The 23271-nt window shown below is 57.7% G+C and overlaps 8 protein-coding genes across 8 annotated transcripts; 5 read left to right on the top strand and 3 right to left on the bottom strand.

Annotated features, from left to right (window-relative positions):
- Positions 1 to 1629: 1629 nt before the first annotated feature.
- On the top strand, positions 1630 to 2159 carry SPSK_05618 (thioredoxin 1; the record flags this gene model as incomplete). Its single annotated transcript, XM_016732360.1, has 2 exons — positions 1630 to 1919; positions 1961 to 2159. The coding sequence occupies 2 exons, from the start codon at positions 1630 to 1632 to the stop codon at positions 2157 to 2159; spliced, it is 489 nt and encodes a 162-aa protein (XP_016582859.1).
- Positions 2160 to 3600: 1441 nt separating this feature from the next.
- Positions 3601 to 4104, bottom strand: SPSK_10655 (uncharacterized protein; the record flags this gene model as incomplete). The annotated part of the gene is made up of 2 exons (XM_016736978.1): positions 3601 to 3732; positions 3799 to 4104. The coding sequence occupies 2 exons, from the start codon at positions 4102 to 4104 to the stop codon at positions 3601 to 3603; spliced, it is 438 nt and encodes a 145-aa protein (XP_016582858.1).
- A 465-nt stretch (positions 4105 to 4569) lies between these two features.
- SPSK_04794 (uncharacterized protein) lies at positions 4570 to 10284 on the top strand (the record flags this gene model as incomplete). Its single annotated transcript, XM_016731559.1, has 1 exon — positions 4570 to 10284. One exon carries the CDS (start codon positions 4570 to 4572, stop codon positions 10282 to 10284), a length of 5715 nt encoding a protein of 1904 aa, XP_016582857.1.
- A 600-nt stretch (positions 10285 to 10884) lies between these two features.
- On the top strand, positions 10885 to 14229 carry SPSK_04874 (uncharacterized protein; the record flags this gene model as incomplete). Its single annotated transcript, XM_016731635.1, has 1 exon — positions 10885 to 14229. The coding sequence occupies one exon, from the start codon at positions 10885 to 10887 to the stop codon at positions 14227 to 14229; it is 3345 nt and encodes a 1114-aa protein (XP_016582856.1).
- Positions 14230 to 14865: 636 nt separating this feature from the next.
- Positions 14866 to 15195, bottom strand: SPSK_05709 (uncharacterized protein; the record flags this gene model as incomplete). Its single annotated transcript, XM_016732449.1, has 1 exon — positions 14866 to 15195. One exon carries the CDS (start codon positions 15193 to 15195, stop codon positions 14866 to 14868), a length of 330 nt encoding a protein of 109 aa, XP_016582855.1.
- Positions 15196 to 15785: 590 nt separating this feature from the next.
- Positions 15786 to 16583, top strand: SPSK_05528 (uncharacterized protein; the record flags this gene model as incomplete). Its single annotated transcript, XM_016732272.1, has 1 exon — positions 15786 to 16583. One exon carries the CDS (start codon positions 15786 to 15788, stop codon positions 16581 to 16583), a length of 798 nt encoding a protein of 265 aa, XP_016582854.1.
- A 1933-nt stretch (positions 16584 to 18516) lies between these two features.
- Positions 18517 to 20283, top strand: SPSK_05143 (uncharacterized protein; the record flags this gene model as incomplete). The annotated part of the gene is made up of 1 exon (XM_016731893.1): positions 18517 to 20283. One exon carries the CDS (start codon positions 18517 to 18519, stop codon positions 20281 to 20283), a length of 1767 nt encoding a protein of 588 aa, XP_016582853.1.
- A 1046-nt stretch (positions 20284 to 21329) lies between these two features.
- SPSK_05196 (guanine deaminase) lies at positions 21330 to 22943 on the bottom strand (the record flags this gene model as incomplete). Its single annotated transcript, XM_016731946.1, has 1 exon — positions 21330 to 22943. The coding sequence occupies one exon, from the start codon at positions 22941 to 22943 to the stop codon at positions 21330 to 21332; it is 1614 nt and encodes a 537-aa protein (XP_016582852.1).
- Between the last annotated feature and the right edge of the window lie 328 nt (positions 22944 to 23271).

Genomic DNA, 23271 nt, shown 5'->3' with positions numbered 1-23271 from the left:
CAATATCATGGAGGCTGCGACAGCACGCCGTACACCATACTCAAAATCAAGGAGAGTTTCCATTTTGTATTTATATTTCCCCACGAAAGCAATGCGGCCGCTCTCGCGATGAGTGCCACGCGGGTCCCGGCATGGCTCGTGGTTGCATGGACCCAAAATACCGGAGACTGATGTCGCAAACCGGGGTTGCGGTAGCGACATCCGCCATATCACCACTTCTGCCCAATCAACATCCTGGCCTGCGCTATCAAACACACCAACACTACTAAAAGGTGTCAGAGCACACGAAAATCACGTCCCTCCTCGAAGCTACGTTCGCAATCACCGTGAACCCCTCTTCGGAGATACATGGCGAATACATTCCCGGAACGGGAAACCCAACAACTGACATGGTGAAGCCGCGCTCGTTCGGCCATGGAGTTTCACCAACGTATCGAGAGCAGTCTACTCTTCGCGAACGGCCTGAATTCCTCCCAAGACTTCTGTTTTGTACACCGTGCACTATATTTCGCTGTACGTGTATACATAAGGCTGGATGTAGATCCAAGACGGCGCCGCATCACCACTCCCGCTCTTAGCGTGAAGAACGGTCGCTAATTCAAAGTGGAATACGGCCACGGATCTTCTGACAGCCTTACATCTTCTGCACGATATACAAAGGTCCTTGTTTGTCCTGGTTTTCTGCAACACTGAATCAGATCACACGAACAACTACTTTGTTGTGCTGTAATTACGTGACTGTCCACGAATGCAGCCGACGGAATTCTCAGAGGAGCTTGAGTTGTCCCTATTTTCGCTTGGCAAGACAAGCCAGCTGCTCAAAGCCACAAGTTGCATCACGGCAAAACACAGATTACAATATCATCAAGATCATCGTATGTCCCAGAAAGGAAATCGTAGGTAGTTGCTACTGTTTTTGGCAGTCTGGGCTATTTGTCAAGGGCAGCGGGCCGTTGCTCACTAAATTTACAGAGGCCCAGCTTACCTAACGATGCCCGAAAATGGGCGCTGTGATTTGGAAACAGCGGTCTCTGGCGATTGCCGTATTGGGACTAGCCCACCCAAAACCAACACCCAAAACCCGGCACGAAAATTCCCCGCCGTTCTGGTACCTTCCTGGAAGAAAAGCTGGCACAGCACTCTGTCGGACTCAGCCTTCTGTAACTGCGTCGCGCCAGGCGTTGACTGACAATGGATTACGGAGCATGCAGACATATGCACGCCTCGTTTCGCTAGGTCGGCGTCCCCGCCTTTTGCGGCTGAATGGCAGAATGGCGCGCATTCCAAATGGTGCACAGCTCCCAGCTCGGGATTTTCTTGCACTCCATTCTGCCAGCCGTCCACTGCCGTTCGTGCTTGCTAATCGAAACGCGGTCGCTCCTGCCACCTTCCAGCTCCATCCATTGTCATTGCATGCCATCTAATCTTTTCTAAGCTGGCTCGTTGGCACACGGTTCCTGCCCTGAGCCAATCGACCCCTCACCCGTACCTTCCACGGCCCCTCGCCTCTGCCCAGTAATCGAGAAACGTGTACGAAGTATGCGACGCAGTTATCGTATATAGCGTCGACCTCCTGCCCCATTGTTTGACAAAACCACTCTTCTTTTTTTCCTCTTCTTTTTTCCCAACATGTCTGCATCACGCACGCTCTTCAACCGACTTTCTACTACTGCTCGTCCTACGATCGCATCCCGCTTCGCTACCACGCCTATTACCACATCTACCGCGTCCCGCGCCTTCCACGCCTCTTCGCCCAACATGACCGTCCACGAGATCAAGACCTACGAGGAGTTTGCCAGCATCCGCAAGGTGAACAAAGTCGTTCTTGTTGACTTCCACGCCGTTTGGTGCGGCCCTTGCAAGATCATCTCGCCCATCTTTGAGAAGCGAGTCTTCCCTCTCTCTCCTCTCTCTCTGCAGTGCATTGCTCTGGTTTGATTGCATACTGACAAACCTTTAGGCTCTCCGAAGATCCCAAGTTCGCCCACATCTACTTTGCCAAAATCGACGTTGACGCCGTTCCCCAGGTCGCCCAGGAGCAGGGTATCCGCGCCATGCCCACCTTCCTGGCCTTTGTCGACGACAAGAAGACGGGCGAGATCGTCGGTGCCAACCCGCCGGCCCTTCAGAAGCTTGTCACCGACGCTGCTTCCGCATAGAAGGATATGGAGGGGAAAAGACAAATACATGCAAAATAAACACAGGCACGAACCAACAAAAAAATGAAACAGAAAAAGACTTACTTGTCTCTGTTATATACCTGCTATATATCCATAGATTGAATTTGTTCATGACAATTTTTTTTTCTTTTTCGTGTTTTCCGCCGATAGTGCAGCATGCAATAGGCGCGCCAAAAGTGACGTATTTTCAGTGAAAAGCCAAATTCCACAGGAACGTGCCTCTAAAGTTGGCGACGTGTCACGTGATACATCACATATAATCGTGTCACTGGCGAAGGAGTCGGTATCAACACCGTGCCGCGCAGATCAGGACGTACGATTTATAACAATACCACGCTGCCTTGGACCTGCATGGTGCTCTTTTTCAGTTAGAACATGCGATGTCTGGTTTATTTTTGGAAAGACGGTGGAACATCCCGGAGAACCCACGCGGTTAGGAAGCCGAAGGAAGGGGAACAAGAAATGCTGATGCCTGGAATCTGACTTGCGTCAGTGGTTGACAAGGGGCATGTTGGGGAAGAAGGATGGCCCCTGCATTCTGCAGTTGTATTAAGAGTACGGAGCATCATATCACGGTAAAAGAAGATAATTTACATGCTGTATTCTTCAAGCTTATGGAGTCGCGAGACGGAGAGCTCTTTGGGCACATTCGAAGCGGGTGCACTTGCCTTGCATTGAATAACACTAGTGCCATGTTCGAGCTCCACTGCCTCTTGGACCTTCATCCCACTTTGGGACAAAGAAGCTAGCATTGGCGATTACACGGCATCTTGGAACCGTGCCATGTATCAAGCTGCCTTTTCATAATCAATTACGCTCGTTCGCTCACAGAGTCGTTACCTTGCTGCCTTGAATGCGTCTGTGGCGTAACATAGCCTAATGCTACGCCCAGAGCAGGCGAGGCGGTGCAGTTGGTGTGTTTGGTATGTTTGGTATGTTTGGTGCATTTTGCTGTTCCAGAAACGCCACCCAACCGACATTCCTCACTGTGAAGCCGCTACCCGACAGTTCACTCCTTGGAAGACGTAGAACTTGATAATTCGTGCGCTAAACCATCCATCCACCGTTACATTGGTCGTGCCTGAGTGCCTGGCAAAAGGGAGAGGGAGGCAAAGGAGAGGACACCGTCCGCGCAAGTTCCCGTGACGTGACTCCGGCTGGTTTGATGTACTTCTAGTTCAAGGCCGGGTCTTGTGCCAGCATCCCAGAAACCTCGTATTATTGGCACTATTGTGGGCGTCCTCCCAAACCCAAGACGAGCCTAGGCCGCGATTTTTTATCAAGGCGCTTCTTAACTCGAACGCCGTAATTACTTGGCGTCGCCTCTTTCCTGCGCCTCGCTCTTTCCCTTTGTGCGTTCCATTATGCATTTACACCTTATTCAGTCGCTCTTTCTGATTTACTACTTGACTTTCTCTTCCTACCTAGTCGCAACTTCTTCCTTCGGATTGGAATGACAGCTCCTGCGGCTCCTTCCTCTTTTCCCCTCTGAAACCCCAACTCCTCTTTCCACGTCTCGTCCGATCTCCGTCTTCTCGGCCTTCTTCGAGCTCTATTAATATCTTCTTTTGCAACCTACAACTCAACAACATATAACAATCATCTCTCCTGCACTAACCGCCCGTTGTGCATAACCGCTCCCGCACGCTTTCTCCTCGGCTGGCATCTGTCGCCTATCAGACGCCCGCGCTACTAAGTCGCCCAATATCAACCACGAGGCTGAGCCTCGCTCGTCTCCAATTTGTCCCCTCTTCGTCCCCTTCTTACATCTTGTTTTGTCCTTCTCAACCTCGCTCTCATCCTCGCCGACGGCCTGCACCTCACAGCTCTCACTATTGCACACCACGTCTCCCCTCTCTTCTACTCGTCGCGTCACTTTCTCAACACTCTCGGCACATTCCCGACGATCTGCAGCAAGCCACATGTTTCTGATCGTGCCGGCTCTGTCTGCCCTCGATTTTGTCCTTACTCGAGCAGCGTAGCCGCACTCGCATACGCAAACCTGCCCGGTCCCCCCACCTTGGTCGTACAGCCAGCCTTTTTTGGGCACTGCTTGGCGTCTTTTGTCCCGAATAACCAAGTATCCAAGTCTTCTTTAGTACTTTGGAGGGCCCTTTGAGTATTCCATATTCTTTTGTGGCCCGTATCTCTGCATTTCTGTTTCCGTCGTCTCCAGCTCCTTTTATTTGGCTCAACTGCCTTCACGGCGCGTGTTTTTTAGACACGTGCACGCATCGGTCTCGTTCTCAACATACCCAATGTCCTCATAACGCCTCGTTGCGCACTGGGCAGCTCCAATTCATGGACATACTGGACATACAATAATTCGCAGACGTGGACTTCCTTTTGATCGAGCCAAGGCTGCGTCCCAGCTTGTGGGGTTACAAAAATGGCCGTCCCGGCCGCCGTTGAGATGGATGCGTCCAGCATCAGCGCCATTGCCCGGCTGCAGCGATTGGGGGCCATCGGAGCCGATCTGGGCGTCCACTCGCCGCCTCCCATCGCTCCACTCAGAAAACCATTGCAGCCATACAGCGTTCGCACGCCCTTTGACGACGACGACGCAGAGAAGTTGCTCAGACAGAGGCGTGTGGCCGCCGAAGGCCAGCGGCCACCCACGCTCATGCGAGCATTCACAACATCCAAACGAAAAGAATGGACGCCTGCCGAGATCTTTGCCGCCCTCGAAGAGCATGTCGGCCAAGGTGGCTCGGCTGCCCTTGCTGAGTCCTTGGTTGTAAAGCTCACGGCCGTCGGCGGCAACGTCAACGTTGTCGACACCAAGGTCAAGGTCAACAAGCTCACCCGTCGCCGCAGTATTGAGTCCTTGGAGCGCAGCCGCTTGCTGCAGCGTGCCATTGAGCTCAACAACCCGGATCTGGTTGCCGTTCTGGTCCCCTATGCCGACCCGATGACCCTGGACTCCGCTCTCCCCGCGGCCATCCGGTCGGGCCACCCCGAGATGGTCAAACACCTGCTCCGCTATGGTGCCGGTGTGGCCAATACGACCGCCGGCCTGGATGCCTTCCGCCAGCTCTGCTCCGCGGATGCCAATGCTGACCTGGTCGGCCTCCTGCTCGCATCAGACGGCCGGCCAGATGCCTCCGACCTATCACTGGCCATGGTCGATGCTGCCACGCATGGGTGCATCGAGAATGCCATGCGTCTGAGCCGCTCGGCCGCCGATGGCAACTACGACAAGGCCGCCGCCCTCTGTGCAGCCGTCAAGTCGTGCCGGCCCGACATTGCGCTGGCCATTGTCACTGGCATGCACCCACCGCATACCTCGTCGGTCAATGGTGCTTTTAAGCTTCTTTTTGAGCACCCCACAGTCCTGCCAAACGACAAGATGGCGTTGGCAGAGATTCTGCTTTGCGCCGGCGCACACGGAGACATCGTCGCGCACCATCTAGCACAGTCGTGCATAACCAACTTCTCCGCCATGGCGTCTCTCCTGGCAGACTACGGCGCGTCCGTCGAGTACAACAACGCCGCTGTCCTACGTCGCTCCCTGGCACAAAAACAACTGGATTTGGCCAAGATTCTCTTCTCCGAAGCTGTCGCCGTGAGCCCCCAGCTGGCCTCAAAGTGCATCACGTATCTCCCCAAGAACGTCAGCAACGAAGAGCGTTTCGAGCTGCTTCTCCTCCTCCTCCGCAAAGGGGCGGGCGGTGCCCGTCTCAATGACTACCTCATCGAAGTAACCGCAGCAGGCGATGTAAACTCGGTCAGACTCTTGCTTACACCATTTTACCCGGAACATATCGACGTTGGCCCGCCAGATGACACAAGAATGGCGCACAGACAGCCCGCCATCCACCAGCAACACCACACGGCCTCGGTCGACCACAAAGAAGGTGCGGCCTTGCGGATGGCCGTTCAGGCAGTCAACTTTGACATGGTCGCCGCCATGCTGTACTCACGCCCTCAGCGGCCCTCGCCGAATACCTTGGCCAAGGCCTTTCCCGACATCTTTCACCTCCCTGCCGACCAACGATATGAAATGACCGACATGTTTTTGAGAACCGGCTTCTCGGGACCGGTCATCACGGACACCCTCCAAAAGGCGATCCAAGAGCCACCACAGGCCCGCGACCAGCGCCTCATCTCGGCGCTGCTCAGAGCCAATGCTGACATTAACTCCTCGCTCATCTCTGCTGTGGCAAATGGCGATGTCGACTTGATGCAGGACCTGCTGCACAAGGGCACTCCGACCAAACAAGCTCTGGCTGCTGCTTTGTCCCAGACAGAGACCCTCGTCGACGTTCACACGCGGCGGCAGGTCGTCCAGCTGCTCCTCGGTGCTGGCGTCGGCGATGAGCGTGCTGCTGTATCTGAACTCCTGATTCATACCATAAGCCAGCCGGCACTAGACATGGAGCTTGTCGAGATGCTCTTGGTACAAGGCGAAGCCGACATCAACTACAACGGGGGTCAGGCTGTTGCTTTGGCTGCCTCCTCGCCCAAAAATGACATTCTGCAACGGCTCCTGGCCACAAAGACAGCCAACAGAGATACGCTCTCGCACGGACTCAACTGCCTCTCCAGCCATCCATCAACAGCCGCCAAAGCGATTAAACTGGAAACTCTTCTCCGTTTCGCGGACAGCGATATGAAACAGCAGCTCGACGCCCTGCTCGTCTCTGAAGTGGTGATTTCTGTCAAGGCCCCGCCTCAAGAGCGCATAATTTCTGTTGTTCAGGTGCTCTTGGCTGCCGGTGCCGACGTCAACGCACACAACGCCGACGCACTTGGCCATGCTGTGGCTGCGCCCGTTGTGCAGATTGTCGAAATGCTACTCAGCCGCCAACCAAGCCAGGCCTCGCTCATCAAGACCATCCCCCGCATCTTTAACATCACAGACGCCATGGACCGGTTAGCCGTAGCGAAAATGCTGCTGCAAGCTGGTGTTCCTGCATCCGAGATCAATGTGACGCTGAATCACGCGGTCGTCCACTTTCCGGAAGATCATCCCCTCATCAGGACCTTGGCGTCCGCCGCGGACGGCAACCAAGGCGCTGCCCTCCTCTCTGCAGTCCGATCCAAGACACCCGACCTGGTGGCTGTACTTTTGTCGGCAAAAGCGTTTGACGTTGAGGTTCTCAATTCGGCTTTGTACGAAGTGATGACAACACCAAAGACGCCGACGCGGTTGGCGATGAGCAAACAGATTCTGGAGGCCGGCGCAACTGGATCTGGCGTGTCGGACGCCCTAGTGGTGGCCGCCTCAGACGCTGACCTCGACCTCTGCGACTTGCTCGTATCGAACGACGCCAGGGCGGACCACAATGACAGCCAAGCGTTTATTGCGGCATGCAGGTCTGGGGCGTCGGATGTCCTACAAACACTCCTGAAAAGCCGGTCGGAAATTACGCCAGAGACCCTCTCCCGCGGGTTTCAAGAGGCCGGCGCAGTCGACGACCTCAATGCGCGCGAGGCCACATTCTCCCTTCTTTTGAGTCATGGCGTCTCAGGAATGGTCGTTGATAAAGAACTCGCCACGTCAGCTGGTTACGGAGACGACGGCGTTGGTCTTGTCCGGCTCCTGCTCCAGAATGGTGCCGACACCAACTACAATGACGGAGAAGCCATCCGGACAAGTACGCGACATGGCTTCATGGCGACGCTCAAGCTGCTGCTGGACATTGTGGACGACACAGGCGCGATAACGAAGAAGAATCATCCAGCTGTAGGAGGCCCATCCCAGGACACCCTGGCCCGCTCTCTCAAAATCAGCTGGATGCTGAAGAGTGAGCTGCGCTATCAAATCATCCAGTGGCTCTTTGCGGCCGGCCTGCAGCCGACCGAGGCCGTTCACATTGCGCTCAACAAAGCCGTCAAAGAAGAGAAACCAAACGTAGGACTCATCCGGCTTCTCCTCGAGCACGGTGCCTCGCCAGTCGCCGATGGCTGCCAGGCCCTGGTCAATGCTGCCTGCCGGTCCAGAATGGAAATTCTCGAGCTATGCACAACATTGTCGACGGTATCAGCATCCCACCTCGGTTCTGCATTGGCCGGCGCTTTGGATCCGTCAAGGGCAAACGTGTGGATGACTCAAGAGGGACTTGACACGGCCCGACTGCTCTTTGAGAAAGGTGCTAAGAGCAGCGACCTCGGCCACGTGCTTGCGCTCTGTGTGAGCGAGTGCGCCGGCGAATCTGATAACAGCGCCATTGCAAGGCAGTTTGTTCAGCTTCTTGTCGAGAACGGCGCCAATGTGAACATCAACAAAGGCGAGCCTCTCCAAGCGGCAGCCAAATTGGGCGATGCCGCCCTTGTCCAGCAGCTTCTTAAGCTCAACCCAAGCGCCGAGTCGAAGGCGATGGCCTTTTCGTACATTTTCGAATCCGGTGTTTCAGAGGACGACATAGTGCGCCTCATTGAGCTCTTCCGCGAGGAAAGAATTCAGGGTGCTGAGAATGGCCTAGATGTCTTGTTCGAGCACCCTGACCGTGCGCCCGTCTTGTCGCTGGCCCTGTCCCAGTACCCCCGGTCCGTTCGCATCCTCGAGGCTCTTTTGGATGCAGGCTACTACCACGACCAATTGGTGGCGGCTCACACCACGCCAGATGTGGACAGCGACGAGCCTGTTACTCTACTCTTCTGGGCGCTCCTCCAACCACAAAAGAAAATCAGCAGCGCAGTAATCGAGCTTCTTATTGAACGTGGCAGCAACATCAACTTCGTTTCAAGCCTGTCGATGACCTCGCCCATCATGCTCGCCATTCAGAGTCAACGAGCTGATCTCGTGAAGTCGCTCATCCGCGCGGGTGCCGACGTCGATGTGGCCGACTACAACAATCACACGCCACTTATTATGGCCGTCCAGGCCGGCGGCACGAGGGCCGTGGAGATGATGACCGATATCTTGGAATTGGAGCCCGCCAGGAACGACGGCTCATTGCATCTTGCTGCCAAGACGCTAAACCTTGCAGCGCTCAAGATTCTCGTGAAGAACAAGCACGATGTCGACTTTCCCTGTCCGGAGTACGATGGTCGCAGCGCCCTAGCTGAAATCTGCCAGCACGGTTCCGACGGGGCCGCGTTGGCGGGCTCGCGGCTCAAAGCACTCGAACAATGCATGACATTCCTCCTGGACCACGGTAGCGACATTCAGCTGCGCTCCGAAGGCAAGACGCCGCTTCTCTTGGCCCTGGAGGCAAACGACCCCGTGGCGACGACCAGGGCTCTCCTAAAGGCCGGGCTGTACAAGTATGTCAACAGCCCATTCAACCGGTTTCAGCAGGGCAACCTCGTATATTCGCCCACCATGTACGCCCAGCTGGTGTTGCAGCTGCCGGCGGCTGTACGAGACCAACTCGTGCGCGTCTTGAAGAGCAACCGTGCCGAAGACCTGTACTATGCGCGGTCGGGCCCACAGCCTCCCGGTGCCGTGAGCGTGCCTGACGAGCTGATGGAGATTGAACGCGACCGCCAGGCCCGGCTCGAGCGCGCCCAGGCCGAGGAACGCGACCGGGCGCTGGCGCGGCGGCACGCCGAGGAGCTGGCGGAGCTGACGGAACGGACACAGCGCGAGGAGATGCGGGCCATGAAGGAGCGCGCCGAGATGGAGCAGCAGACGGTGCGACAAAAGGCCATTGCAGCCGCCGAAGCGCAGGTGGAGGCCGAACGCATACGCGCCGCGGGGGACGTCCTCGTCGTCCAGCAGCGTGCGGCCGCCGAGATCGAGGCGACGAATCAGCGCGCGCACGCGGAACTCATGGCTTCGCGGCGCAGAGCCGCAGCCGACATGGAAGCGATGCAGGCCAGGGCGCGGCAGCGTGAATCCGAGCACGCGGCCGAGCTCAACTTCAAGCGGCAGCAAGGCGAGCGGATGCTCGAGCTGGAGGACCGCAAGCAGCGGATGCTGCTGACCTACGAGCAGCAGCGGTCGGAGGACCAGGTGAACGCCGCGCAGCAGGTCAGCTCCATTCAAGTGGCCCAGCGGCGGCACATTGACGAATACGACCACGCGCAGAACAGGCGTGAGATGCAGCGGCTGACGGAGGGCCGTAAATTGGCCAGTGCGATCAAGCAGCTACCGGCCGGACCGCAGGGCCGCAACAGCAACGTCGCAGGATACATCATGGGGGAGGTCACGTAGGCAGTGACCTGGGGCTGTTGTCGGTGTCATTATGTGGGATCCAGTTTGACTATCCATGTTTGTCGGTTATACGGCGTACTTTGGAAGTGATTTGAGAAGACGGCCGTCTTCTGGTTGAAACGAATTTACGTCGACTTATGATATTTCGACGATGTGCGGATGCTATTCTTAGCTGCCAATATCGTAGTACATTTCATCCACTTAATAACGAGTTATGCTACGATGTATGTAAAGAGACAAAATTTGAACAAAGCATTACATTTGGGATGAATCGATCGAAACCAATGGAGTTGCAAAATGGAAGCCCGATGTCATGCATCAGGCCAGTATATGCGCACGTGACATATCACATGTGTGAGTCTCCAAATAGACGCGTGTAAGTGGGACGCGTCGCGGCGGCCAATTCAGCTTAACGCGTCCAGGCATGCCCATTGCGCCTGCCGCAAACAACGGACGTTTGTACTGGATCCAAAGTACACAGAACAAGGCAAGAACGTCGACATCAAAACACCAAATTAAAGGGCAATCGCCGTAAGACACATCACCACTTTTGTCCGTTCCGCGACTGACCTGCCGATCCTTGATTTCGTCCCCAACACAATGGACGTCGGCATCGCCAGCCAGCCAGTTGCGGCGCCATTGGCGTCCGTCGAGTCGGCCGATTCTGCTTCTGCCCCTCGGCCAGTGAAAAGAGTTGCGCGCGGAGGATTCGTCGATTCGGACGACGAAGAGGATGACGATATCTCTCCAGACACTACTGCAATCGTCACTTCTTCAATACTGGAGCCATCACAGCCACAAGCAAATCAGATACAGCAAACACAGCACAGCGAGCCTACGTCTACAGCGCCTCGTGCAAATGCCAGCCAGGGGGGCGATACACATATGCACGATGCACAGATCCCGTCTCAAGCCGAACTCGACGATCTCCTGGCCCAGACGGCGCCACCAAAGGACAGCCGGGGCCTGGAAGACCAAGACCGCCACTCACCGGTACCGGTAGAGAACGAAGAGGAGGACCGCTACGACCTATTGTTTCGTGCCGCCCCGGCCGCCGACGACACTTTGCCAACAACCACACAACCCACGACAATGAGTACCATCTTTGTACAGACTTGCTCCGGCCGGGCCATCCCTGTGCGGCAGCGCAGTACGCCCCGGGCGCCCGTCCCGTACGAGGCGATGGTGGCGCAGCGGTCCAAGACCAAGGAGGGCCGGGCGCAGCGCAATTTTTATGGCATTGCGATCCACGAACTCGTGGACGGAGCGAGACACGAGATGGCGGTGCAGAAGGAGGCGGAGAAAAAGAAGTCGGCAGCGGCAGCAGCGGCAGCAGCGGCAGCAGCAACAGCAGCAGCAGACGCGGCAGGCGAGGCCGTCCAAGCCGCTCCCCAACCCACAAAAGGCAAAGGAACCGCATCTGGCCGCCGGCCAAAACGCGCAATGCTGTGGACAGAAAAGTACCGGGCGCGCAGCTTCATGGACCTGGTGGGCGACGACCTGACGAACCGGCTGGTGCTGCGGTGGCTCAAGCGGTGGGATCCGCTGGTGTTCCCCGGTGCGCGAAAGCGTGTTCCCCTTGTCAAGACACCGCACGTGGACGGCAACGGCAACGGCAACGAGGAATCCGAAAAACCGCACCGCAAGATTCTCATCCTGACGGGCCCGCCCGGCCTCGGCAAGACGACGCTCGCCCACGTGTGTGCGCGGCAGGCGGGATACGAGGTGCTGGAGATCAACGCCAGCGACGACCGCAGCAGGGACGTGGTCAACGGGCGGATCCGCACGAGCCTGGGCACGGAGAGCGTCAAGGCGGTGGAGCAGACAACAACGCTAGGCGCGGCAGCCGCAGACACCAAGAAAACCAGCGTGGCGCGCCCCGTGTGCGTGATTGTCGACGAGGTGGACGGCGTGGTGGGCGGCAGCGGCAGCGGCGGCGAGGGCGGCTTCGTCAAGGCGCTAATCGACCTGGTGCTGCTGGACCAGAAGAACGCGGGCGGCGCGACGTCCGCTGCTCAGACGACGGCGTCCTCGCGAAGCCGCAGAAGCAGACGCGGCGACGACTTTCGACAGATGCGCCCGCTCGTCCTCATCTGCAACGACATCTACCACCCGGCGCTGCGGCCCCTGCGACTGTCGGGGCTTGCCGAGATTGTGCACGTGGGCAAGCCGACAGTCGAGACGGTGGTGACGCGGCTGAAGACGATTTTTGAAAAGGAAGGGATCCCGTGTGAGAAGGAGGCAGCGCGCAAGCTGTGCGAGGCGGCGTGGGGGATGGCGACGGGCAGCGAAGCAGGCAGGCGGGGGACCGAGAGCACAGCGGAAGGCGACCTGCGGGGGGTGATGGTGGTGGGCGAGTGGGTGGCGCGGCGACTGCGGGCGACGGCATCCGTGGACACGTTTGCATCGGCGACGCCGCACTTGACGCGCACGTGGGTCGACAAGCACGTGCTCCCCGATCTCGCGAGCGGTGGCGGCGAAGGCGGCGGCATCGGGGCCCGCGGCCTTGGTCGCGGTGGTGTGCGCGAGATTGTGACGCGCGTCTTCCAGGAGGGTGCCGGCTTCCCCAAGACAGCGGCCAGCACGGCAGGGCAAGTGACAACAGCGTCGACATCGACAGCGTCGGCCACAGCGACGTCCGCCCAGACATCGTACCGGCACGAGCAGCCCAAGGGGCAGATGAGCTTCGCGGAGGCGCAGCAGCGGTACGCCATGGGCCGGCTGCGGGAGATGATTGAGACCAGCGGCGACGTCGACCGCATCATGACGGACATCTTTGGCGAATACCCGCACCGCGAGTTCAACGACGACAGCTTCCTCAGCAAACCGGACGCAGCGTACGAATGGATGCACTTCCACGACGCGTGCGCGCGCCGCGTGTTTGGCAGCCAGGAGTGGGAGCTGGCGCCGTACACGAGCCAGCCCGTGCTGGCGTGCCACCAGCTGTTTGCGACGTCGCGGAAATACGTGCCCGACGTCGCGCGGGCGGGAGAGGACGGCCGCCCCGCGCTGCCCTTTTCCGGCCCCCGCGCTGATTTTCTGGCGCGCGAGGCCGAGAAGCACAGCCGCGCAGCACTGCAGGCCATCCAAGCGCAGCTGCCGCCCTCGCTGATGCGCGCGTTCCGCAACGCCGAGGACCTGGCCGCCGACTTCCTGCCCTACGTGCTGCGGCTGGTGTCGCCCGACGTGAAGCCGGTGCTGGTCAACGTGGCCGCAGCCAGCCATACGGGCGCCAACGGCAAGAGCAGTGGCCCCACGGCGGTGGCCAGTGTTCGCCGCGAGGGCGAAAAGATGCTTGTGCGGCGTGCGGCCGAGGTGCTCGCCGAACTGGGCATCAAGCTGCAGCGCGGCATGCTCGAGGATGCGGGCGGGCCGTCCTCCAGCGCCCCCGTTGGTGTTGGCCGGCCGCAGTGGGTCTACCGCATGGAGCCCGACCTGGACATGCTGGCGTCGTTTGAAACGGCCGGCGGGCTGCTGCTGTCCGGCAGCAGCGCGGCGCCCACGCGGTATGCGGTGCGGCAGGTGCTCGACCAGGAGCTGCGCAAGACGCTGGCGGCACGAGACAATGCGGCGCGCCAGGCACGCTTCCAGGCCGGCACGGCTCTGGGCACACCCAGTCACGACGACGACGACGACAAGGAGAACAAGGGCAACAAGGGCAGCAAGCGCAGCGGCGTCAAGCGCAAGTCGGCGGCAGCGGACCTGGAGGAGGCGTCTGTCAAGCGCGACTTTTTCGGCAGAATCGTGGCCGAGGTGCCGACGGCAGCCACCAACGCGCTGCAGGAAGTGGACGGCAACGCGCGCGCGGGCCGGTCCAAGAACGGCGCCGCGGACGACGAAGGCACCGGCGACAAGGGCCAGCGGGTGTGGGTGACGTTCCACGAAGGGCTGAACAATGCTGTGCGCAAGCCCATCTCGGTCGACGAGTTCTTGCGGGGCCTGTAAGGGTGTGTTGTACGTCGTTGTTTCTACGAGAAAGGATGGGCATACGATGCAGCATAAGATGACGAAGATGAATTGATGTCATTGACGAGGCGTTGGGTTTACTACATAATCTAGATGCATCATTTATTTACACATTTTTGCATCAACTACGATATTAAGAGCAGAAGCAGAAGCAGAAGCAGCAGGTGTTGCTTACCGTCCAAAGTCAGCCGTTTGATCAGAAGCAGCACACTCGAATTAAAATCAACGTGGACGCCACACCGGAAAGACTTGTCTTGGCTCGAATAGGCAACCTGCGCGATCCTGTCTTGCAAGGTATGTCGTACTGGTCTCGAACCAAAAGCCAGAACAAGCGGCTAAGAGACAAGCAGACCAATACGGCACGATGTAGAGTGGTATCATGAACAGTATACTATGGAAGTATGCCGCACCGCGTGCTCGGAAGGTACTTATTTTCTATTCTGTCTTTCTGGCTGCAAACCTCAGACTCAGCTCTGGACAGAAAAGGGGCCAGCAAAGTCTGAACAGAGGCAGCGCCGATCTTGAGGCTGAGGACCAAAGATAGGGTTCCATGGCAAATGCGAGAACGCGAGATAAAGAGGGTGTGTTTTTAGTCCGTCGTCGAAATTAAGTTTCTCAACGCTCGACGCGCCCTACGTCTTGGCTGTCCCCCCCTTTTTTCCCATTTTTTTGCCGCAGTTCGCTGATCGCGTCTCTTGCAGTTCCCTTTTCACTGGCTGCCAGGTTGGCTTGCGCCTCGAGCCTCCTTGGCAAGGCGTTGTCGTCGACGAAAAGCGGCAGATTAGCGCGCCTATCCCTCCACTTCTCGTGTCTCGTTTCCCTTTTTTGGCTTGCAGAGTCCACACCCTTGTCGATGTCTAAATTATGGGGATGCTTATGGGATGCGTCGTCCTCTGGCGTACTGGAAAACGAGCCTTCGGTTCTCTTGACAAATGCCGACTTCATGTTGCAAAAGCAAGAATTGAGTCTTTATCGACTGCAACTGTTCTTCTTGCATCCACGCCCAACTCTGAGAGAGGGGGGGCTCACTTTACTTAACAAGGACGCACGATCAGTGTTCTTAACATGACCTATATTGCAGAAACGAAAGGCATGGATATCAAAAGGGGCATGCAGTATGTTGTAGACAGTACTTCAGATCAAGGGGTTTGCCGCCTGAGTGAGGAATTCGGACAACGAATGGATGCTACGAGGCACATTTTCACGTATTCGTCCATCGGCCGTTAGGTTGCAACATCCTTGTAGGGCCTGGCCGTCTGACCCCTGCCATACCAGACCTCTGTCCAAAGTACTGTGTATTCTTTTTTTAATTCTAAATTCTCTTGTGCTCCTGAAGGGCTTGATTTTAGTTGGGCGTCGTGCTGTCCATATAACAGGGCGCTGGCCCAAGTCTTATTTTGTTTGCTTGGCTGTCTTGTCTTTCTTTCCATCCTCGTCACCAGCAACAGCTCTGCATCAGACTCGCCGTCTTCCACCACCACCTCTTCCTCGTCCTCTTCCTCCTCTCGACCACCACCTCGTCCCCAACCGTCACCATGGCCAGCGGCTTGTTCGCCTCCGGCGTGCCGGCCAAGATGCCGAAGTTCCTCTTGCCGCTGCGCATCGTCATCATCGTCCTGTCCGTCGTCGTGCTCGCCCTCGCCGCGTTCGCGCTGTCCGTCTTTGGCTCTCGTGCCGGCTACCTCGGCAGCTACTCGGGCGCCCCCGGCCTGCTCATCTTTGTCGCCGTCAAGACGTGGCTCATCTACGGCATCCTCCTCTTTGTTGAGATCTCGATGCCGCGCAGCTTCCCGCGCATCGCCGCCGCCGTCGCCTACGCGCTCAGCATCATCTTCTGGCTGTCCGCCTGGGCCTGGGCCGCCTCGGTGGCCGCGCTCTGGCTGTCGACCGTCTGCTACGACGGCACCTGCGTCAAGCCCAACAGCTACGCCGCCAAGGAGGGCGGGGCTCTGGCGGCGTCGGCGGGCCTCGGCGCCATCATCTGGGTGCTGTCGATTGTCAACCTCTTTTGCATGGTCCGCGCCTGCGTGAGCGACCGTCCGGCCGTCCACCAGTCCGAGATGGGCCCGGTCGGCATGGGTGGCGGCTACAGCAGCGTCGAGCCCAACAAGGAGGCCCAGACCCTCATCTACTCGACAGACCCGGCCGCGTCGGCCGCCCCGTACGGCCAGCCGCCGGTGGAGTACCCGCCGCAGACGGCCTACGACCAGCAGTCCATCTATGACCCACAGCAGCCAGTCTATGGCCAGCCGCAGACGGCCTACGGCCAGCAGCAGCAGCCTCTCTACGGCCAACCACAGCCCGCGTACAGCCATCAGACGGCGTCCTACTAGGGGGCGGTCTGTCGTTCTTTTAACATGTTTCTTACATTAATTTTTGTTGTTTTGTGTCCGTCCGATGGATGGGTCTTCTGGTGGAAAAGGCGTCGGTCTTGCTTCTATTGGTTTCTCGGGGTGTTCCTACCGGCATGGAGTGTATATCTTCTGTTTGGACCTTCTTTTGATTTTCTGTTATTAACGACAACATAATAGACTGCATTTAACGACGATAAAAATTATGTGCAAACAGAGGGGCGCACCATGCAGCGAAAAGACGTTTTGACATCCAGTTGCGCTTCTTGTCCGTCGTGTCACACAAACAGGCCCGGCGTCTAGGTACGCTCAGGTACACAGTCCACAGCCACCTGTCCACCTGTACGTCGTGACGGTGTGGATGGCAACACAGCCAAGCAGACACAAGATCGCCCTGCAGAGCCTTTGTACCTTTGTACGTCCATGTAACGTGTGTGCGACAAACGCTTGTGGTGGTGGTTGATGCAATTTGAAGGCTGTCCTGATCGGTTGTTTTCCTCTATTTGATTCGATTTGATTTCGATTGATTTTCCTGTCCCATCTTCGCCCGCGATCCCTCCCCCACATGGCATGGCATGCCAGTGGCTTCACTGATTGGCTTCACTGATTGACTTTACTGCGTGTCTTCACCATCGTCCTTGCCTTCGTTCGGATCCGATTGTTGTATCACTGACGTTTGCCACCTTTTTCACCTTTTTCACCGTCTGCCCTCTAATTTCGTGTCTCCGTCTCACCTCGTCCTCATGTCTCGCTGTCTCTCTCTCTCTCCTGTCTGATCGCTTCCATATGCAGGCACATAGATACTCGACCGCTAGACTGCATATAGCTCCATATGGCTCCCTTGCACTGCAGAACGCAGCATCTTATATTGCCACCTCTGCCAATTTTGGCTCCAGGGTACACAAAATCACATCCCATGAAGTGAATGAATGGACGACACTTTAAAACTGAAAGAAGGAAAGAAAGACGAAGGGAAAGCAGGCCCACAGCTCTGCAAGAGCCTTGTCCATAAGTTAACGTTGAATATGAATACTGCTAGCTTGTCATGGTTACAAGATCAGTCCCGCATGAGAGAGCATTATGTTGGTTCTTCTTCGCCTCTTCACTTTCCGCTTGAAAGACATGCCGACAGACATGCTGAATAGACACAATATGGAAACAAGACCATTGTATCATCCCGAAATGCCACTCAGAATTGCCATTCGAAATGCCATAGAGGCCTCTTCAGGCCCTCCTGAATAGAGAATGGAGGCAGAAACGGGCCGACCAAAGATGGGATGGAGATTTGGGAAAGGAAAGTAGGCAACGGATGGTCTTTCTGGCCTTTGATGGCACTTGATAGTCGTTGAATAGAAACCCATGGGACAGGGCGTCGTCCGATGCCTTGTTTTTCGCAGGTGATGACGAGGTCCTTTTCCTCTCATGCCCAGCAGGTCGGCGATGCTTACGAACAGGACAGGAAAAAGGCATTCAAGTCCACGGACGCGCACAGATTTAAAAGCAGCATGCCGGCCCGTATGTCCAGTGCCAGATCTCGCTCTTAAAGTCTCTGCTCTTCTGCTTTCTGTTCTTCTGTTCTTCTGTTCTTTTCACAAGTGATACATATTTGCAGTCTACCATCACAACGTTCCACAAGCACAGATTTAAAAACAACATTTCGAAAAAACAGGTCAGTTTCCCTCTTGACCGTCATATTTCCTCTCCCTCGTCGTTCCCCTTTCCAACAATTTTGTACCTCACCACGAGCACGTTCCTCCTTTCACCATTGTCCGACCGTCACGGTACGTTGCGTCCATGGGCCTCGTGACAAAATTCAGAATCAAAATCAAATCAAAATCAAATCAAAATCCGAGGTGCCCGCCCACTAACTCATCCTGCCATGCACAGATCCATTGATACACTGAGAACACCCACCATGGACGGTGGCCGCAGCTCCCAGCCGTCGCTGCCGGCAACACCGCCACGACAAACGACCCAGCAGTCGACAACAACCCCGACACCGCCCTCGTTGAGACGTTATCCGCTGCAGATGCCGCCGAACCATATGGCGCTCCCTCTGTCTCTGCCACTGTCGCTTCCCCTGTCCATGTCTACGGCTACACCCATGGCGATGCCTCTGTCGATGTCCCCGCCTCTCCCCACGGAGACGACGGCCACAGCGTCGCACGACCTGTTTGGTGGGCACATGTACGACAAGCAGGAGAACAACGGAAACAGCAGCGGAGACAGCAACGGACATGTTCCCAACAACGGAAAGGACTGGGGAAACAGCTTGGACCTCACCAACCATGGGCATGTGGCCGACATTGGCACGGGAATGGGCCTGGATGTGGGCCTGGACACGGCCATGGACATGAACTTTGACGACATCGACGTGGATGCCCTTATGCACTTGGCGCTACCAGAGGATGCAAATGGCTACCCAAGCAACACTGGCTTAACGTACAACCACACAGACCACAGCTCGACGTCCGCCATCACGCGCCACTCTCCGTTCCTCTTCGACGAGCCAGGCATGCTTCTCGACAACGGTACCTCGTCTGCCTCGCCATACGGCGATCCGCCTAGCAGCTACGCGATCGGCTACACTTCGACCGGCTACCCGTTCAACACATCCATGGCGCCCATGGCCTTGTCGTCTGCTTACACGGGCCTCGGCTCACTGCCGCAAGCCGCAACAGCCGCCATGGAGACCACTGCCAATGATCGCAGCAACCACCATGTTAACAACAGCCCGCCACTGACCCGCAGCCGTGCTCGCCACGTCCGCAGTGCGTACAGCGCTCACAACACGCACAGCACGCACAGTGTCCGCTCGGCCTCGGATCCCATTCCGTCCACCGAATGCCGCCGTGGCCAGAGCCACATGCGCGGCAGCAGCCTCGGCAGCGCCGATGATGACGACGACGATGACAACGACGACGACTGCTATGGTGAGACCAGTGGCATAGCCGACCCGTCCAACACCCGTCCCACCGTCACCACCCACATCAACATCAACGGCCCACCGCCAACCGACCCGGCCGACTGGCGCGCCCGTCTGCGCTACTGCGAGCAGGCCATCCACAAAGCCAGCCTGGACGCCAGCCTCGTCCGCCTGCTCGAGTTCCCCGAAGGCCTCGACGCCGCCGAGCTCGAGGCCCGCCGCGCCGCCAACCTGCGCTTCGACCGCGTGCGCGAGCAGCGCCTCAAAGACCGCAACAACGAGGCCGCCAAGCGCAGCCGCCAGCGCAAGGTGGCGCGCATCGAGGCCGCCGAAGAAACCATTGCGGTGCTGCAGCGGGAGCGGGCGCAGCTGGCGGGCGAAGTGCAGCAGCTGCGGCGGCAGCTCGCCGCGGCAGAGCGGCGGGGACCGTCGTGGATGCCGTCGCCGGCCAGACGAGTCGCAAAAGGACGCGCCGCCTCGGCGCTCACGACGCCCACGACGCCCAAGCGACGCAGAGGCAGCGGCGGCAGCCAAAGAGAAAGCCAATCGAGCAGCTCGTCGAGAGGACAGCGCAAGGCATCGCGGGGACACAATACTGATGCTGACGGCGACGATGATGGCCACGACGACGACAACGAGGACGACGACGACAACGACAACGACAGCGACAACGACAGCGACAACGACAGCGACAACGATGAGGGAAACAACAGTTCTCGTCACGGCAGCTCGATCGTGGTCGGCATGCTGGCTTAGGAGGCTCAAGTCTCTACTGGAAGAACGGTGTGGGCAAGAGTTGGTGGCGATGGTCCTTTTTACTCTCGGCTGTTTTTATTCTCCGTTACCTATCCCCGATTACGTTTGACTTTTAATTTTCCTCCTGATTTTCTTTCTTTTCATTTGCTTCCTTTGTTTATTGATCATCCTTCGTCACAAGGATCCTCGAAATATCTCGTCTAGATTGATGAACGGGCAATCACTTTCATGCTTTTTCTTTCGTTTTTTTTTCTTTTTCACAATGTCCTATCTATTTACCGTTTTCCTTTTTCTGCCTTTTATTCGCTTCCCACCTGGCATGGCCATGACGGAGTACGGACATGGGGCGTTGGTCCTTGCTGCCTGTGCCTTATTTTCTTCAGTTTGCATAGTCGCGTTTCCATTACGTTCTTCATTTCTATCCCATGGCACCTACCACCTAATCACGCATTCATATTTATGATCAATATCACAATCAACTCATGGCCTCTTTGTCTGTGAACATGTACATACGCCGGAACAGGCTCTTGGTTACGACAGCCAGAAAATCTACCACATACACCGAGGAAGCTTGTGGAATATCGGCCATGCATGGTATTACATGTTTTTTGATTTGTGCCTCTCAGACCGCGTGACTGTGACACTTTTGCCATACATTTCCTTCTCCACAGTCCCCTCCCGTTGTACGAGATGGCAGCATCTCCAGACTGTGTACTCCGTACTCTCATTGCTGCCGTGGCTGTGAAAAATCCATAAATTCTAAAATAATGGGCGACACAATGACCGTACACAAACACCAAAAGAGACCAAAGAGGTCAAAGAGGCCTAGAGGCCAAACGCCAGTCACCAACGAGAGATGTATAGGAAAGCAAGCTCGTAATGGCCCAACAAGAACAACAAAAAACACCGACGGTTCATGGCCGCGACGACGACGCCGACAACACGTCCTCCAACAGCTTGGCGATGCGCGGCACCGTCGAGAGAAGCAGGGTAAACAGCGCCGACACCGTCGCCAGGCCCACCAGGACAAACGCAGCCACCACCTTCTATGCCGAGACCGCGCTGGCCGCCGTCCCGTTGGCGGTCGCCCGCGCCTGCGCCGCCCGCGCGCTGCGGTCGTGCACCAGCCGCCCGTTGACCCACACCTTCTTCGTGTTGCGGTCGTCGCCGTTGAACAGCCACTTGGCAATCCGGTCCTCCCACGTCTCCCACCCAAACACGTCCACGTTGCCCTCCTCCTCAGAGAGGCTCGCGTCCGCCTCGGCGCCCGTCGTCTCGTCCGCAAACCCGCTCGTCACGTCCGCGTTGCCGCTGGCGTCCACCAGCGCCAGCCCGACCAGCTGCGCGTCCCACAGCATGCCCGGCCGGAACAGGCCCAGGCGGTCGCCCATGCCCACGACGTGCGCGCCGCCCACCGTGCCAAGAAACAGCACTTCCTCCACCGACAGCTTGGCCGCGTCGTCGCCGCCCATCGCCACGTGGCGGCTAACCATGCTCGCCAGCCGCGCCGCCTCCAAGATGCTCGGCGAGTAGCCCCCGCTCATGTCCGTGCCCAGCCCCACCTCGATGCCGCGCTCCAGCAACCACCGCACCCGCGCCGCGCCCGACGTGATGGCGCTGTTGCTGCACGGGCAGTGCGACACTTTGCTGCCGCGCTCGCGGATCAGGCTCGCCTCCGCCTCCGTCAGGTGCACGCCGTGCGCCAGGATCGTCTGCGGCGTCAGCAGCCCAAAGTGGTCGTACACGCCCGCATACGACGGCAGGCCGTCCGCCTCGCCCGCCGACGGCGGCACAATGCCCTTGAACAGGTCCTTGACGAGCGCCACCTCGCTCGTGTTCTCGCTGATGTGCGTCTGGATGGGCCAGGGGCCCTCCTTGTGCAGCCGGCCCAGCCGGCCCATCAGGTCGCCGGTGCAGCTCGGCGCAAACCGCGGCGTCAGCACGGGCCGCAGCATCGTGTGCTTGGGGTCGATGCGCGCAATGTGGTCCATGCACACGCGCGTCGCCGCCTCCGCCTCCTCGGGCGTCTCGTCGCGGTAGTAGTCGGGGCTGAAGGCGTGCTGGTCCATGCACACCCGGCCCACCAGCGCGCGCTGGCCCGCCTGCAGACACAGGTCCGCCAGCAGGTTGGTCGACGCGACGTCGACGGTGGCGTAGTATGCCGCTGTTGTCGTGCCGTGCGACAGCGTCTTGCGGATACAGCGGCCGTACACCCGGCGGGCCTTGGCAAGGTCGTGCAGGGACGCCTCGAGCGGGAATGTGTATTTGTTGAGCCAGTCCAGCAGCGTGGACTTGCCAAAGATGCCAACATTCGGGTATTGCGAAGCGTGGAGGTGGGTGTCTGTGTTGACTTTGTTAGCATGGCACGTTTCACAGGCACGAATGGGCACGAACGGGGGCGAGGACGCACCGATAAACCCTGGGAAGAAGAATTGGCCCGGCCGTGTCGCCGTGATCGCAGTGTCGGCGGCCCAGCCGAGGTTCGGCAACAGCGATGAGCGGATCCACGCCACCGGGTTGTGTCGGCCGATCGGCGGCAGCTCCTCAATCGCAAAGATCACGCCAGTCGCCTCCACCGCCACAACGGTGTCGTGCAGGTACTCGATCTGGTCCAGGGCCGGCGTGTGGACAAACGTCCCGAAGAAGATTTGATTTGCCATCGCACCGGCTGTTCGCGGGGACAGGCGTGAGACGTAGACGACGCAGGCGGTCGTGAAGCTTGCTGGAGGTCGAAATGCACAATGCAGCGCCGGCTATACGTGCAATGAGCTGCAGTACGATAATCGATGCTGCGAAAAAGATATGGAGGAAGAAGAAATCGGAAGGGAATGAAAAGCGCGGCGCAGACAACACGTGCCACAGGAGTTGCTGCGTCCAAGGTCGTCCCCTTGAGCTGTGTGGTTTCTGGAAAGGATCGCGATCACAACAGCGATGATGACAGACAACGGCTGCGGAAGAAGACAGGTCGCTCTTTCCCAAGTCACACGG

Source organism: Sporothrix schenckii (assembly GCF_000961545.1).
Source record: "Sporothrix schenckii 1099-18 chromosome Unknown Cont49, whole genome shotgun sequence".
Lineage (NCBI taxonomy): Eukaryota > Fungi > Ascomycota > Sordariomycetes > Ophiostomatales > Ophiostomataceae > Sporothrix > Sporothrix schenckii.
This window is presented reverse-complemented; position numbering and strand designations above follow the sequence as displayed.